The following is a 12,465-nucleotide window of genomic DNA, read 5'->3' as shown; positions in this document are numbered from 1 at the left end:
TTCCAGAATGTGGAGACTTCAAACTACGTGATGGAAAATGAAGAATACAACATATTTCTGCCAGTACAGGCCCCCCAGAGAGGCTGTGGGCTTCAGTTATCAGAAGATGAATTTATACAGTATCATACCATAGAGGAGACATCTCCCCCGCAGAACCAGATGATGTCACAGAAGGCGGGGCCCTCCATCTATCAGGAGATGAATCTATACAATATCATACCATAGAGGAGACTCCTCCCCCACAGAACCAGATCATGTCAGAAAAGGCGGGGCTCTACTGGATCTCTACAGTATAATACCAAAGACTCCGCCAATCACAGAGGAGGATCAGAGTTATATGACTGAGAGGTGTGAACTGATACAGAGCCTTCGCATTAGTGATGGCCATGATGTCTACACTGTGCGGGTGATACTTATAGTTATACTGCTCATCTTCTTCCTAAACAATCCGACTGTTAGAGGAAGATCGGAGCATCAGAAGGAGACGCCACATTGTCTGTGGATTGCTGATAATAAAGTTTAGAGAGATCTACAACATATAAGAGTGCCAACATCTTACTGTTATAAGGGGTGCGATCACTATGGCAGTGCCATCTGGAGTACGGGCAGCCTCTAAGATACAGGTGTGAACTGGAAACATACGTCCTGTCCTATCACTACACTCCAGATTATAATCCCTCCATAATATATCAGGTGGTCTGTGGCTCCTACCTGCAGGGGCCCCGGGGACAACGCTTATAAATGTGATCTACCACCAGATGTCCAGTAACAGCAGCTGCAGGACACAATAATAATCTTTACATAGCACCAACATATTCTGTAGCGCTTTACAAATCAGAGGAAACATAGACATCAGAGGTCACAGAGGAACAAACTAATCAACAGGAGTAATGTCCTTGCTCACAAGAGCTTACAATCAATGTGGAAGTAGGGGGAGGGGCACAAAAGCTGACACTTTATGAGGAGATCCGAAGGATACAAGAGTTTACAATCTATGAGTTGATCAGGGTGACGCAAGATTTTACACTCTATGAGGAAATAGGGGTCACACAATAACTTACAAACTATGAGAAAAGAGGGGTGACAAGAGCTTACAGTCTATAAGGAAATAGGGGGGACACAAGAGTTTACAGGTTACAAGGAAAGAGGGGGACAGAAGAGTTTACAGTCTAAGGCCGCCTGCAGACGAGCGGGTCGGATCCGGCAGCGAGAAATCTCGCCGCGCGATCCGACCCCAGAGCCTGCAGGGACGAGCGCGTACTCACCCGCGCCTGGCGGCCCCGGCTCTTTGATGTGCCGGCTGCCGCGCAGCCGGCGCATGCGCAGACCGGAGCCGGCGGCCAGGTGAGTGCGTGCCCCGCAGGAAATTAGAACATGCCGCGGTTTGTTTGCTGCGCGAGATTTCGCGCGGCCAAACCGCGGCCGTCTGCATAGGAGTGCGTATTGTAATGCACTCCTATGCAGACTTTCAGCGGCGGAAATCCCGCGGGAAATCCCGCGGCGGGATTTCCGCTCGTCTGCAGGCGGCCTAAGAGGAATTAGGGGGGAAACAGAGGGAGCACCACACCTTACAATCTGTTGGGAGACACAAGAGTTTATGCTCTATAAGAAAGTATAGGGACACAAGAGCTTACAGTCTGTGAGGAAATAGTGGGTTGCAAGAGAATATGCTCTATGAGGAGTAGGGGGACACAAGAGCTTACAATCTGAGGAAATAGAGGGGACACAAGAGCTTACAATCTATGAGGCAATAGGAGTGATATAAGAGCTTACAATCTATGAGGAGATCGTAGTGACTGAAGAGCTTACAACCTATGAGGAGATCGTAGTGACTGAAGAGCTTACAATGTATGAGGAATTCCAGAGGACACAAGGTATAACTGTTTGGTCTACCAAAATCCTGGAAGAAATGGAAAACTATTGAATCGGATGCTCATTTGCAGGCCGTAAATTAAAACAACGCGTGACTTGCCTTTTAGATATCTCTTAGCTCTGCGGTGTCAATCATTTCTCCTATATAAATGGCGGCATACCCTTGTACTGTAGTACAGAATGTGAATTAGTAACTCCTCTACTGCCACGGGGCACAGACCTCTGCTGTAACCCCTGACCATGAGGCACTCTGGATATTACAGGTAAACCTCCCACTGTTGCTGCAGATGCACCTGATATTACACAGTGGGGGAGTATGATTTGTGTTTGGTAGGATTGCAGTTCACACACCTCAGTGACATGACTCTGATCCCTCTTCTGTGATTGGTCAGTGACTGGACTGTGGATACTTACCTGCATACTGTGACTAAGGGCTGCACAGAATTTAGATGGAAATGTAAACATAGGTGAGCTGGCTATAGCTAAGGCTCCTCCCTTGCAGAACCAGGTGATGGTACTGGAGGCGGAGTCAGATCTACCAGCATTCACACTGTGATATGAGGACTTATGACCTATTGTTTCTGTGTTATCAGCCCAAAGGCTGAAGCATATTATATATTGTTCTGTTTATTACATATGTATCTACCAAATAAAATGTAGCTACTGTATACTAACTTTACTTTTATTAACTTCCCTTGGTATAAACATAGATGACTAAAAGATGTTTTTTTCTCTAACAAAAGTAGATACAGTCTGTTGAGCTATGTACCTAATCCTCTTCTAAGTGATAAGCTCCATTTACACGGGACGAATGTTGGGCAAATGTAGTGGCACAGCACATCATCCTGGTCCCCTCCATAAATGTCATACACGTTTGTATTATGTGGATGCACTGTGTAAAGCTTGTCTTGTTGATTTCAGTATGTGTGTCGCACAGCTGCTGCACTTGAGAGGTTAACAGTAATAAAATCATTGACTGCATGTAAATGTATCAGTCTTTCCTGTCGTGTGGTATAAGTGAGAGTATAAATAGGAGTGTTTGAGAGCAGGAAAAGAGCTACCATCTTGTCTACTGAGAGAGTTCTAACACAGAACCACATGGAAGAACCTTCAGCTTCCTTGTGGTGAAGATGGAGGAGAAGGAGAGATATCCCGTAGTGACTGAAGTCTGGATGTGAGTGAAGTGAGCTCCAAAACATAAGAGAGAGATCATTCCTAAGTAATTCTGTATAGAGAGACCCAGTGCAGAGGTACAAATTCAGACCCACAGGTTTTTCCTATGCGGCCACCCAAAGCCAGGATCACCGTATAGAAGCACGCTACTAAGTCACACCCACACGTCTCCAGTGCGGGGTGTTGTTGCTAATCCTTAAAGGGGTTGTCCCGCGCCGAAACGGGTTTTTTTTTTTCAACCCCCCCCCCCCCGGCGCGAGACAACCCCGATGCAGGGACTTAAAAAAAAAACCGCACAGCGCTTACCTGAATCCCCGCGCTCCGGTGACTTCTTACTTACCGGTTGAAGATGGCCGCCGGGATCTTCTCCCTCGGTGGACCGCAGGGCTTCTGTGCGGTCCATTGCCGATTCCAGCCTCCTGATTGGCTGGAATCGGCACGTGACGGGGCGGAGCTACACGGAGCCGGCATCCTGCACGAGCGCCCCATTGAGAAAAGAAGAAGACCCGGACTGCGCAAGCGCGTCTAATTTGGCCATTAGACGCTGAAAATTAGGCGGCTCCATGGAAACGAGGACGCTAGCAACGGAGCAGGTAAGTGAAAAACTTCTTATAAGTTCTGTATGGCTCATAATTAATGCACAATGTACAATACAAAGTGCATTAATATGGCCATACAGAAGTGTATAGACCCACTTGCTGCCGCGGGACAACCCCTTTAAAGTAAATAATTGCTGCCAGAGTGTCTGTAGAGTGACCCCTACCCCCTTTTTTCCTCCAGATTGCTCCCAGTCCAGGAGCGGTACCATACAGATAACGTGGACTGTAGGACCGGTTTCATCCTGTGTATCCTCCCTGACCTCTTATCTCTGTTCTGCCTGCACTGTTAAGAATTGTACCTGAATTACTGTGAATAATTGTTTTACTAAAGTTACTTCAAGTAAAGTTATACTGGGCCCTAACCATTCCTGGGGACCCGAGGTACTATACACCAGTGTCTGTCTTTATTCTCCGCTGTATAGCATACCAGTGTGTGGGAACGGTGGCGTCACCGTGACAACTACTACCCCCATGAGCCTGTTTATTATTCCCTATCCTAGGGGTGTCGAAGGTGGCCTGCAATCCTGCTCTGGCCTTGGCTGCGTGTAATCACTCAGGAAAAAGGAGCCTGGTAAGTGCCGCCATGACAAGCCCCTCTGGGGTGTTGTGCAAACGATGCTTGACACTCATCCCTGTGTGTACTCGCTCCCGTCCTGTCACACAGGAGTGAGTATCGCTGGCTCTCTGACAAGGCAACCAGCAGGGGGGGCGGGACAACTAAAGGAGATTTCTCTCCCCACTCTCCCCCGCCCCTCTCCATTCCCTTTAACACAAGTACTGAACTGCTGCTATTTACACTGAACGATCATTGTGCATAATTTTATGCAGCCTAAACAATGATCCTGAACGATGAGCGTTCAGTGTAAACCGCAGCCATTCAGTACTGAACGGTCGCTGTGTTAAGTGAATAGAGAGGGGTGGGGAAGAGTGAGGAGTGAAATCTCCTCCAGGCACCCCGCTGCGAGCCAATGATACTCGCTCCTGTGCAATAGGATGGGAGCAAGTACATGCGGGGACGAGTGTCAGGCATTGTTTGACCAACAGTTGTCCCGTGTAAATGGGGCTTTAGTCTCCCATATTGTAGCTGAGGAATGCTGTGTAATTGGATACCAGAAGAAATCTATCTGCAAATCCCCCACTAACACTTTAGCCCCCCTCTTCCTCTGTAAGTGAAGGTAAAATATACTTCCTGCTTTCTTTGTTCTATGTTAAAGATAAGATGAACCAATAAGTGTTAGCTTTTAATAAGCCTGCCTACTCAATGTATAAACCTATGTATGTGATATAAACACAGAGATTTGGATTGAATATACACACATCCCTCTGGGCCTGTCGACATTATAATAAATCTTTGTTACTTCATACAGACCCGGGTGTCTTGGCAGATATTGGATTGGATAGAGACACTTAAACTCCTCCCTGCAGAACCAGATGATGTCACTAGAGGCAGAGTCATACCTATCAGGAGTCACGCCTTTGAGAATCTTAAACTTCTTACCCGCAGAAGAAGATGAAGTCACTGGAGGTTTAGTTGGACCTATTAAAAATCTCAGCATATACCTTGAGTCCCACTGGGGGAATCTCACTGTATACAGATATATACTCTCTCCTAGGTTGGAAGATATTCTGTTCACTCACTGTAGAGAGCAGAGACGTCCTGATCTTTCCTGCAGTAGGATGGTATGTGCTCTGTACTGTGCATTCTCATCCAATAGAGCTGACCCTGCACACACCTGATGGGGCTTCCTCCTACAGCCCTACCTACACTTGGCTTCTGCACTGTAGCAGATCCTCTCCAGCTCTCCTTCCTTCAGGACACCCAGGAGAACTCCACCGTTGGACCTTCCACTGAATCCCGCTTGTACTGAATAACGGTAATTGGTACATGAGAAGGAGGCGTAAGATATTAACTGCGCTCTAGCCTCAGGGTGAGGATTGTGGTGGAGCCTCCAGTCAAGGGGTAATAAGATTTATCACTGATTAAATCCAGGCTGCATCATTGCTGTGATCCTGGGCCGAGCTCTCCAGGAGTCATGGTGGACTAATTGAGCCAACATTAACACTGTAAGCAGAGGTCATGAGGACAGTGTAGGACATCTGGATTTGTTCTGGCAAGGAGCACATGCAAGGCTAAGATATAGACTCAGTGGGGCGGGCTGTGATCTGTAGGTTTGGTACTCAGATCATTTTCTCAGATCATCTTCTGTTTTGTGGTTTGTCTCTTCTGGTTTCTTTGTTCCATTTCCTAATTCTCTATAGTGTATTCTGAGCCAGCTAAAAAGGGTTATCTCCACTGTCCACTCTTCTCCTTCATCTCCACCGTCCACTCTTCTCCTTTATCTTCATTTTCCAGTCTTCTCCTTCATTTCCACCATCCACTCTTTTCCTTCATCTCCATCCACTCATCTCCACTCTATTCTTTACGGTAAGATGATGAGGAGACTGGCAGCACTCGTCCTTATCCTGAGATCTCTAGCTCTCCTTACTTCAGGCCACCCAGGAGAACTCCATCGTTGCACCTTCCACTGACTCCCGCTTGCAGCGGGTAACCTTCTGTTCTACTTATCTGTGTTACAGCATATTTTCTCCATTAATTATTGGGGAGCAGTGATTGTGGGAGCTTAGAGTCACTGATCGGGAAACAGAAATGGTACATGAGGAGACGTAAGATACTAAATGCGCTCTAGAACCGGGGTCATGTGAGGATTTGTGATGGAGCCTCCAGTCAGGGAGTAATTATCAGTGATTATATCCAGACTCTATGACTACTGTGATCCTGACCCCGAATTCTCCAGTAGTTATGGTAAACATTTTGAGCCAGTGATTACACTGCCAGGAGAGGCCATGAGGATAGTGACAAAATGGAAGACATGTGGTAGACCCTGCAACATCTGGATTTGTTCTGGCAAAGAGAACATGGAAGGCCAAGATGTAGACTCACTAGGGTGGGGGTGATCTGTAGGTTTGGTGCTCAAATCATTCTCTCAGATCATCTTCTGCTTCGTGGTTTGTCTCTTCTTGTCTCTCTATTCTGTTTCCTTATTCTCTATAGCAGGATCTGAGGAAGCTGAAAAGAGTCATCTCCACCGTCTACTCTTCTCCTGCATCTCCACCATTCACTTTATCTCCAACATTGACTCTTCTTCATCCACACTGTTCACTCACTGATCTGCTTTATCTCCACCGTCCTTTTTTCCACTGTCCACTCTTCTCCTTCATCTTCACCGTCCACTTTTCTCCTGCATCTCCGCCATTTACTTTATCTTCAACATTGACTCTTCTCTTCATTCTCTTCTACACTCCACTCACTGATCTGCTTTATCTCCACCGTCCACATTTCTCCTTCATCTTCACCGTACACGTGCGGCAGAGCGGGCAGCGCCTGTTAGGTAATGTATTGTGTTTTGTTTTTTTCATGTAGCCAGGGCTTATTTTATGGACAAACAATAGGACTTCCCACTGTAAAAGTTGCATCGCAACACACGAAAACTGCGATTTCATACGATGCAATGCAAAGGAAGGCTCCATAGGGAAACATGGGCTACAAAACGTACATTGCTAAACGCGGCAATATTCAGTATGCCACAATTTTTTTCTCACAATGTAGCAGCCTACACAATGTGAAAGAACCCATTGGGGAGCATGGGCTTCACATACATGTGTTTTGTAGCAATGTCACATCGCAAGAAATGGCATGATTTTGTCCTAGTAGATATAAAGGCATCAGCTTTTTAAATACCTAGAGCAAACCAACATGGAGGTCCCTTCTGTGTCCCAGTCTCTCTGCTTGCGCAGCTCACTGCTCCTCTTCGCTAGTTTATATTCGAGGACATATTATGATTTCACAAGACTTAAGTTTGGAATTTGTTAAATGAAGGTTTTACCATTTTGTGGAACCTCAGCAGAAGACTGATGAAAACGTGTACATTTTACCATGTAGGCTTGTGTATTTCATCAAGAGAGATAGCTTTGCATCGCTTATGTGGATATAGATGATGTGAGACATGGAGGTTGTTATACAGGGTGGCCACGGAAAAATAGGCCGACACCAGACTGTTATGGAAGCGGTCTGGAAGAAAATCTTTGTTGCCCATAGCAACCAATTACAGCGTAGATTTCTTTTTACCTCAGCAGTATAAGAAATGAAAGCTGCGCTGTGATTAGTTGCTATTTGTAAAAATTCTTATACTGCTGAGGTAAAATGAAAACTGCTCTGTGATTGGTTGTTATTTCTTATACTGCTGAGGTAAAATGAAAGCTGCGCTGTGATTGGTTGCTGTGGGCAACAAAGACAAATTTCTGTTACAGAATTTTCATAACAGTGTAGTAATGGCCTATAATTTTCAGTGGCCCACCCTGTAGGCGCTATGGTGATGATGAGTGAGTGTAAAGCACAGCATCTAGTTATGTATTACATCCACATGAGGGCAGAGTTGTTTTCACAACAAATCAACGTGGTGGTTGATCTGAGGGTTTGGTACTCAGATCATCTTCTGTTTTGTGCTCTCAGTTTCTTCTGGTTTCTCTGTTCTGTTTCCTTATTCTCTATAGCAGAATGTGAGAAAGCTGAAAAGAGTCATCTCCACCGTCCACTCATCTCCTTCATCTCCACCGTCCACTCATCTCCTTAATCTCCACCATCCACTCTGCTCCTTGCTCTCCACCGTCCACTCTGCTCCTTCATCTCCACTGTCCACTCTGCTCCCTCATCTCCACCATCCACTCTGCTCCTTCTTCTCCACCATCCACTCGTCTCCTTCATCTCCACCATCCACTCGTCTCCTTCATCTCCACCGTCCACTCTGCTCCTTCATCTCTACCATCCACTCTGCTCCTTCTTCTCCACCGTCCACTCTTCTCCTTCATCTCCATTATCCACTCGTCTCCTTCATCTCCACCATTCACTCGTATCCTTTATCTCCACCATCCACTCTTCTCCTTCATCTCCACCGTCCACTCTTCTCCTTCATCTCCTCCTCTGTTCTGTGCAGTAAAATGATGAGAAGACTGGCAACAGTCACCCTTATCTTGGGACCTCTACAAGGTAAGGACATTCCAGGCTTTGGACATGGGTGTCAGTGATGAGTAGCAAACAATAGATATGTGGCTCATGTTCAGTAACTCATTATATATATGGGTTTGTGTTATATGTGTTTGGGCCTCTGCACACTGGTGAGGGCGATATTGGTCCATAATTCACAGCCCGATATAGCCCTTGCAATCCATGGGAAACCCATCATGTAAAAACAGCCTCGCATCACTGCAGAAATTCCTTCATCCCATTGCTTTCAATTGAGAACAATGGGAGAAGATCCCAATCCTCTGTCTCTGCTGTCACAGTCCCCGCTGAGAGTCCCCTCATCACTGGTCACCCTTCCACAGCTCCTGTCACAGTGTTCAGTGATTAGAGGGGACTCACCGCAGGGATGAAGAAATTTCCCACTGCTGTCACAGCGGCGGTAGAAGATCACAATCTTCTCCCTTTGTTTTCAAAGGTCCGGCGGTGCTGCCGCTAGGCCCATTGAGAACAGGGTAAGAGCCCTAGATTTCACTGAAGGAATCCCCTGCTGCAGCTGTGACAGCTGCAGCAGGGGATGGCAATGTTCTCCCATTGCTTTCAATGGGGCCGGCGCTGCTGCTTGTTCCATTGGAAACAATAGGCGATATCGCAAAAAGAAAGAACACGCTGCAATTTTTTTCCACGCAACATCACAGAAGTGAAAACATCGCAAATGAGAACGAAACCATTAAAATTCATTGGTTTCATAATCATGCGTTTTCACTCACTCTCGCAGCGCAAGAACATCGCTCCGATTTTCTCGCCAGTGTAAATGAGCCCTTACATGTTATATGTCGATATATATTTGTACATATATGAAAATATGATGCGATGTATATGGATATATACATGCATATGTTATATGTTAAGCTGCCAAAAAACTGGCATCAGAATGTTCCCTGATGAGAAATTCCCTCGTCTGTCTGTCAGGATTCCTCTCACTGGAGATCCAGGTGTTTCAGGTCCCCGAGGTACATGCCACCCCAAGCAGCGATGTCACCTTACCGTGTACCTACAACGTCTCTGGAGTAGAGGAGGCGACTGTTGGTTTTTACAAGTGGTACAGACACCTAGTGAAGACCGAACTGGAGGTGCCTAATAGTAATAAGGATTTCACTGGCCGGATCTCCAGAGTGAATACAGACCAGTTCATCAACACCAGATCAGCCCAGATCACCATACACAACGTGATTCCCTCAGACACTGGCAATTATTATTGTGAAGTCACTCTTATACATGGTGGAGAAATAACTGGACACGGACCGGGACCCTGCTCAATGTGACAGGTGGGAATTATCTATCTATCTCATATTTCTTATTGCTCTTATTTAATCTATCTAATCTCTCTTATATCTTCATCTCTCTCTCATATCTCTCTCTGTACATGGCGCTGTGATGCTGCTCAATGTGACAGGTGAGATGATGAACAGAGTTGTACCTGAGGATAGGTGCACAGTCAGTAGAGGCATAATTGAGGGTTGCAGCCTGTCCCGGGATTGGGTGACAAACATAATATATAATAATCTTTATTTGTATAGCGCCAACTTATTCCGCAGCGCTTTCAGGCATGGATAAATGCAAAACAATACAACAATTACAATATAAGGTACATTGGGTTAGACAGTTCTCAGTAAGAGAAACGACGTAGTCTTGTAGATATGATACAAGACTACGTCGTTTCTCTTACTGAGAACAATCACATTTTGCGCTACTGGCTAACACGGTACCAGATCTTTGTTTGGGTTAGACACAAATGGGTTGAGGGTGGTACAGGAGGTGCAGGGGGTGGGGAACACAGGCAATAGGAAATTTTATGTACAGATCATTTATCAGAAGGCAAACGGGGTGGAGCACCATAGGGAGGGGCGAGGGACTAGGTCAGGAGATTTGGTATGCTTCCCTGAAGAGGTGCGTTTTTAAGGCACGTCTGAAATTTCGTGCATCGGGAATTGTCCGGATGCCTTGGGGTAGAGCATTCCAGAGGATGGGTGCTGCTCTAGTGAAGTCCTATAGGCGAGCATGAGAGGTTCGTATTACAGGGGTGTTTAGTCTGAGGGTGTTAGCCGATCGGAGTGAGCGGGCAGGGTGGTGTACTGACAGTAGGGAGGCGATGTATGGTGGCGCAGCGCCATGCAGAGCTTTGTGAGTGAGGTAGAGGAGTTTAAATTTAGTTCTGCAGTGGATGGGCAGCCAATGCAGTGACTGGCATAATGCAGGGGCGTCTGAATAACGACTGGATAGAAAAATGAGTCTAGCTGCTGCATTTAGTATGGATTGGAGCGGAGCGAGTCTAGTGCGGGGGAGGCCAATGAGTAGCGAGTTGCAGTAGTCAAGCCGGGAGTGGATGAGCGCAACCACGAGCGTCTTTAGCGTGTCCGTGGTAAGGAACGGACGTATTTTAGCAATATTTCTGAGGTGCATGTGGCATGTTTGGGCCAGAGATTGGATATGGGGGGCAAAGGAGAGGTCAGAGTCCAGTGTGACCCCAAGGCATCGGGCATGCCGTCGGGGGGTTATGATGGTGCCAGACACTGGAATGGAGATGTTGAGGGGAGGTCGGTTAGAAGGTGGAAAGACAAGGAGGTCATTTTTAGAGAGGTTTAGTTTGATAAAAAGGGAGGACATAGTGTTAGAGACAGCGGACAGACAGTCGGTGATATTTTGGAGGAATGGTCCAGAGATCTCACGAGAGGAGGTGTATAGTTGGGTGTCGTCAGCATAAAGATGGTATTGGAGGCCGAATCTGTGGATGGTTTGTCCAATTGGGGCAGTATAGATAGAGAAAAGAAGGGGACCAAGGACCGAGCCCTGGGGTACCCCGACAGCGGGAGGAAGTGGAGCAGAGATAGAACCAGCAAAGGAAACACTGAAAGAGCGGTCAGAGAGGTAGGAGGAGAACCAGGAGAGAGCAGTATCCTTTAGACCAATAGAGTGGAGCATAGTGAGAAGGAGACTAAACACATATATACTACGCATTAGTATAAAGCACTAACTCTCACACTCTATGGAATAAAGAGAAGACCCACTGACCACTAGAGCTTACACACTGACCATAAGAGCTCACACTCTACAGGAGAAAACAAGTAGAGGAAAGGACCTTGTTCTTGTCGACCATGAAGACCCCAGTGACCACAAGAGCTAACACTCTACAGGAGAGGACCCTGCTCACTATAAGAGATCACTGTCTAATAGAATGGGAGAAGTGACATAATATACAGGTGCAGGAAGCTGCATGCCACTAGCCAGTATCTGAGCTAGTAAGGATATACAGTGTAGAGTGATGCATTGCGGGTAGCTACTTGTGATAGAGACCTTCCGATGGTCAGCGGCAGTGAGTTCCATAGAATCGGTGCAGAGCAGGAGAAGTCCTGCAGGAGGATATAATAAGAGACGATGAGGAGCAGCAGGTGACCCGTGTAGTGAGGGTCCAGTCCTGCTCCATCTGGTGACCACTGATTCTCTCTTCTATAGATGTGCTGCAGTCACCGTCCCCATATGAGACCCCCTATATCATCATCATCGTGAAAGCTGTACTCGTTGTTGTCATCCTCTTGGTGTTTGGATGTTATAGAATCTCCAAACAAGGTGATTATTGTAGGGATAATAAATGCTGCGTACAGAGAACGGGGTAATAGGGAGAGCAGCCGATGGAGCACAGACGTTATATAATATACGATTGGGGGGGGGTTGCTAAATTTTGGGGGTACATGGCAATGGCCAATAGCTTCTGCTCTTCAGCCCCAAGGTCTACAGTGGAAGAGT

The 12,465-nt window shown here is 46.5% G+C and overlaps 1 protein-coding gene across 2 annotated transcripts in view; it reads left to right on the top strand.

Moving 5' to 3' along the window:
* LOC136621367 (natural cytotoxicity triggering receptor 3-like) overlaps nt 1-12,465 on the top strand; it is a 61,867-nt gene that overhangs the window by 8,641 nt on the left and 40,761 nt on the right. Inside the window, exon 7 of one of the 2 annotated variants that reach the window (XM_066596825.1) lies at nt 7-1,367. The exons of the other annotated variant lie outside the window; for it this stretch is intronic. Within the exon in view, the coding sequence (XP_066452922.1) occupies nt 7-225 (219 nt within the window). The 3' untranslated portion in view covers nt 226-1,367. Of the gene's footprint in view, nt 1-6; nt 1,368-12,465 lie in introns of those variants that run through there. 2 annotated transcript variants of the gene reach the window in all.

This window comes from Eleutherodactylus coqui, chromosome 3, assembly GCF_035609145.1.
Source record: "Eleutherodactylus coqui strain aEleCoq1 chromosome 3, aEleCoq1.hap1, whole genome shotgun sequence".
NCBI lineage: Eukaryota > Metazoa > Chordata > Amphibia > Anura > Eleutherodactylidae > Eleutherodactylus > Eleutherodactylus coqui.
The sequence above is the reverse complement of the archived record's forward strand: the minus strand, read 5'-3'. Positions and strand labels throughout refer to the sequence as shown.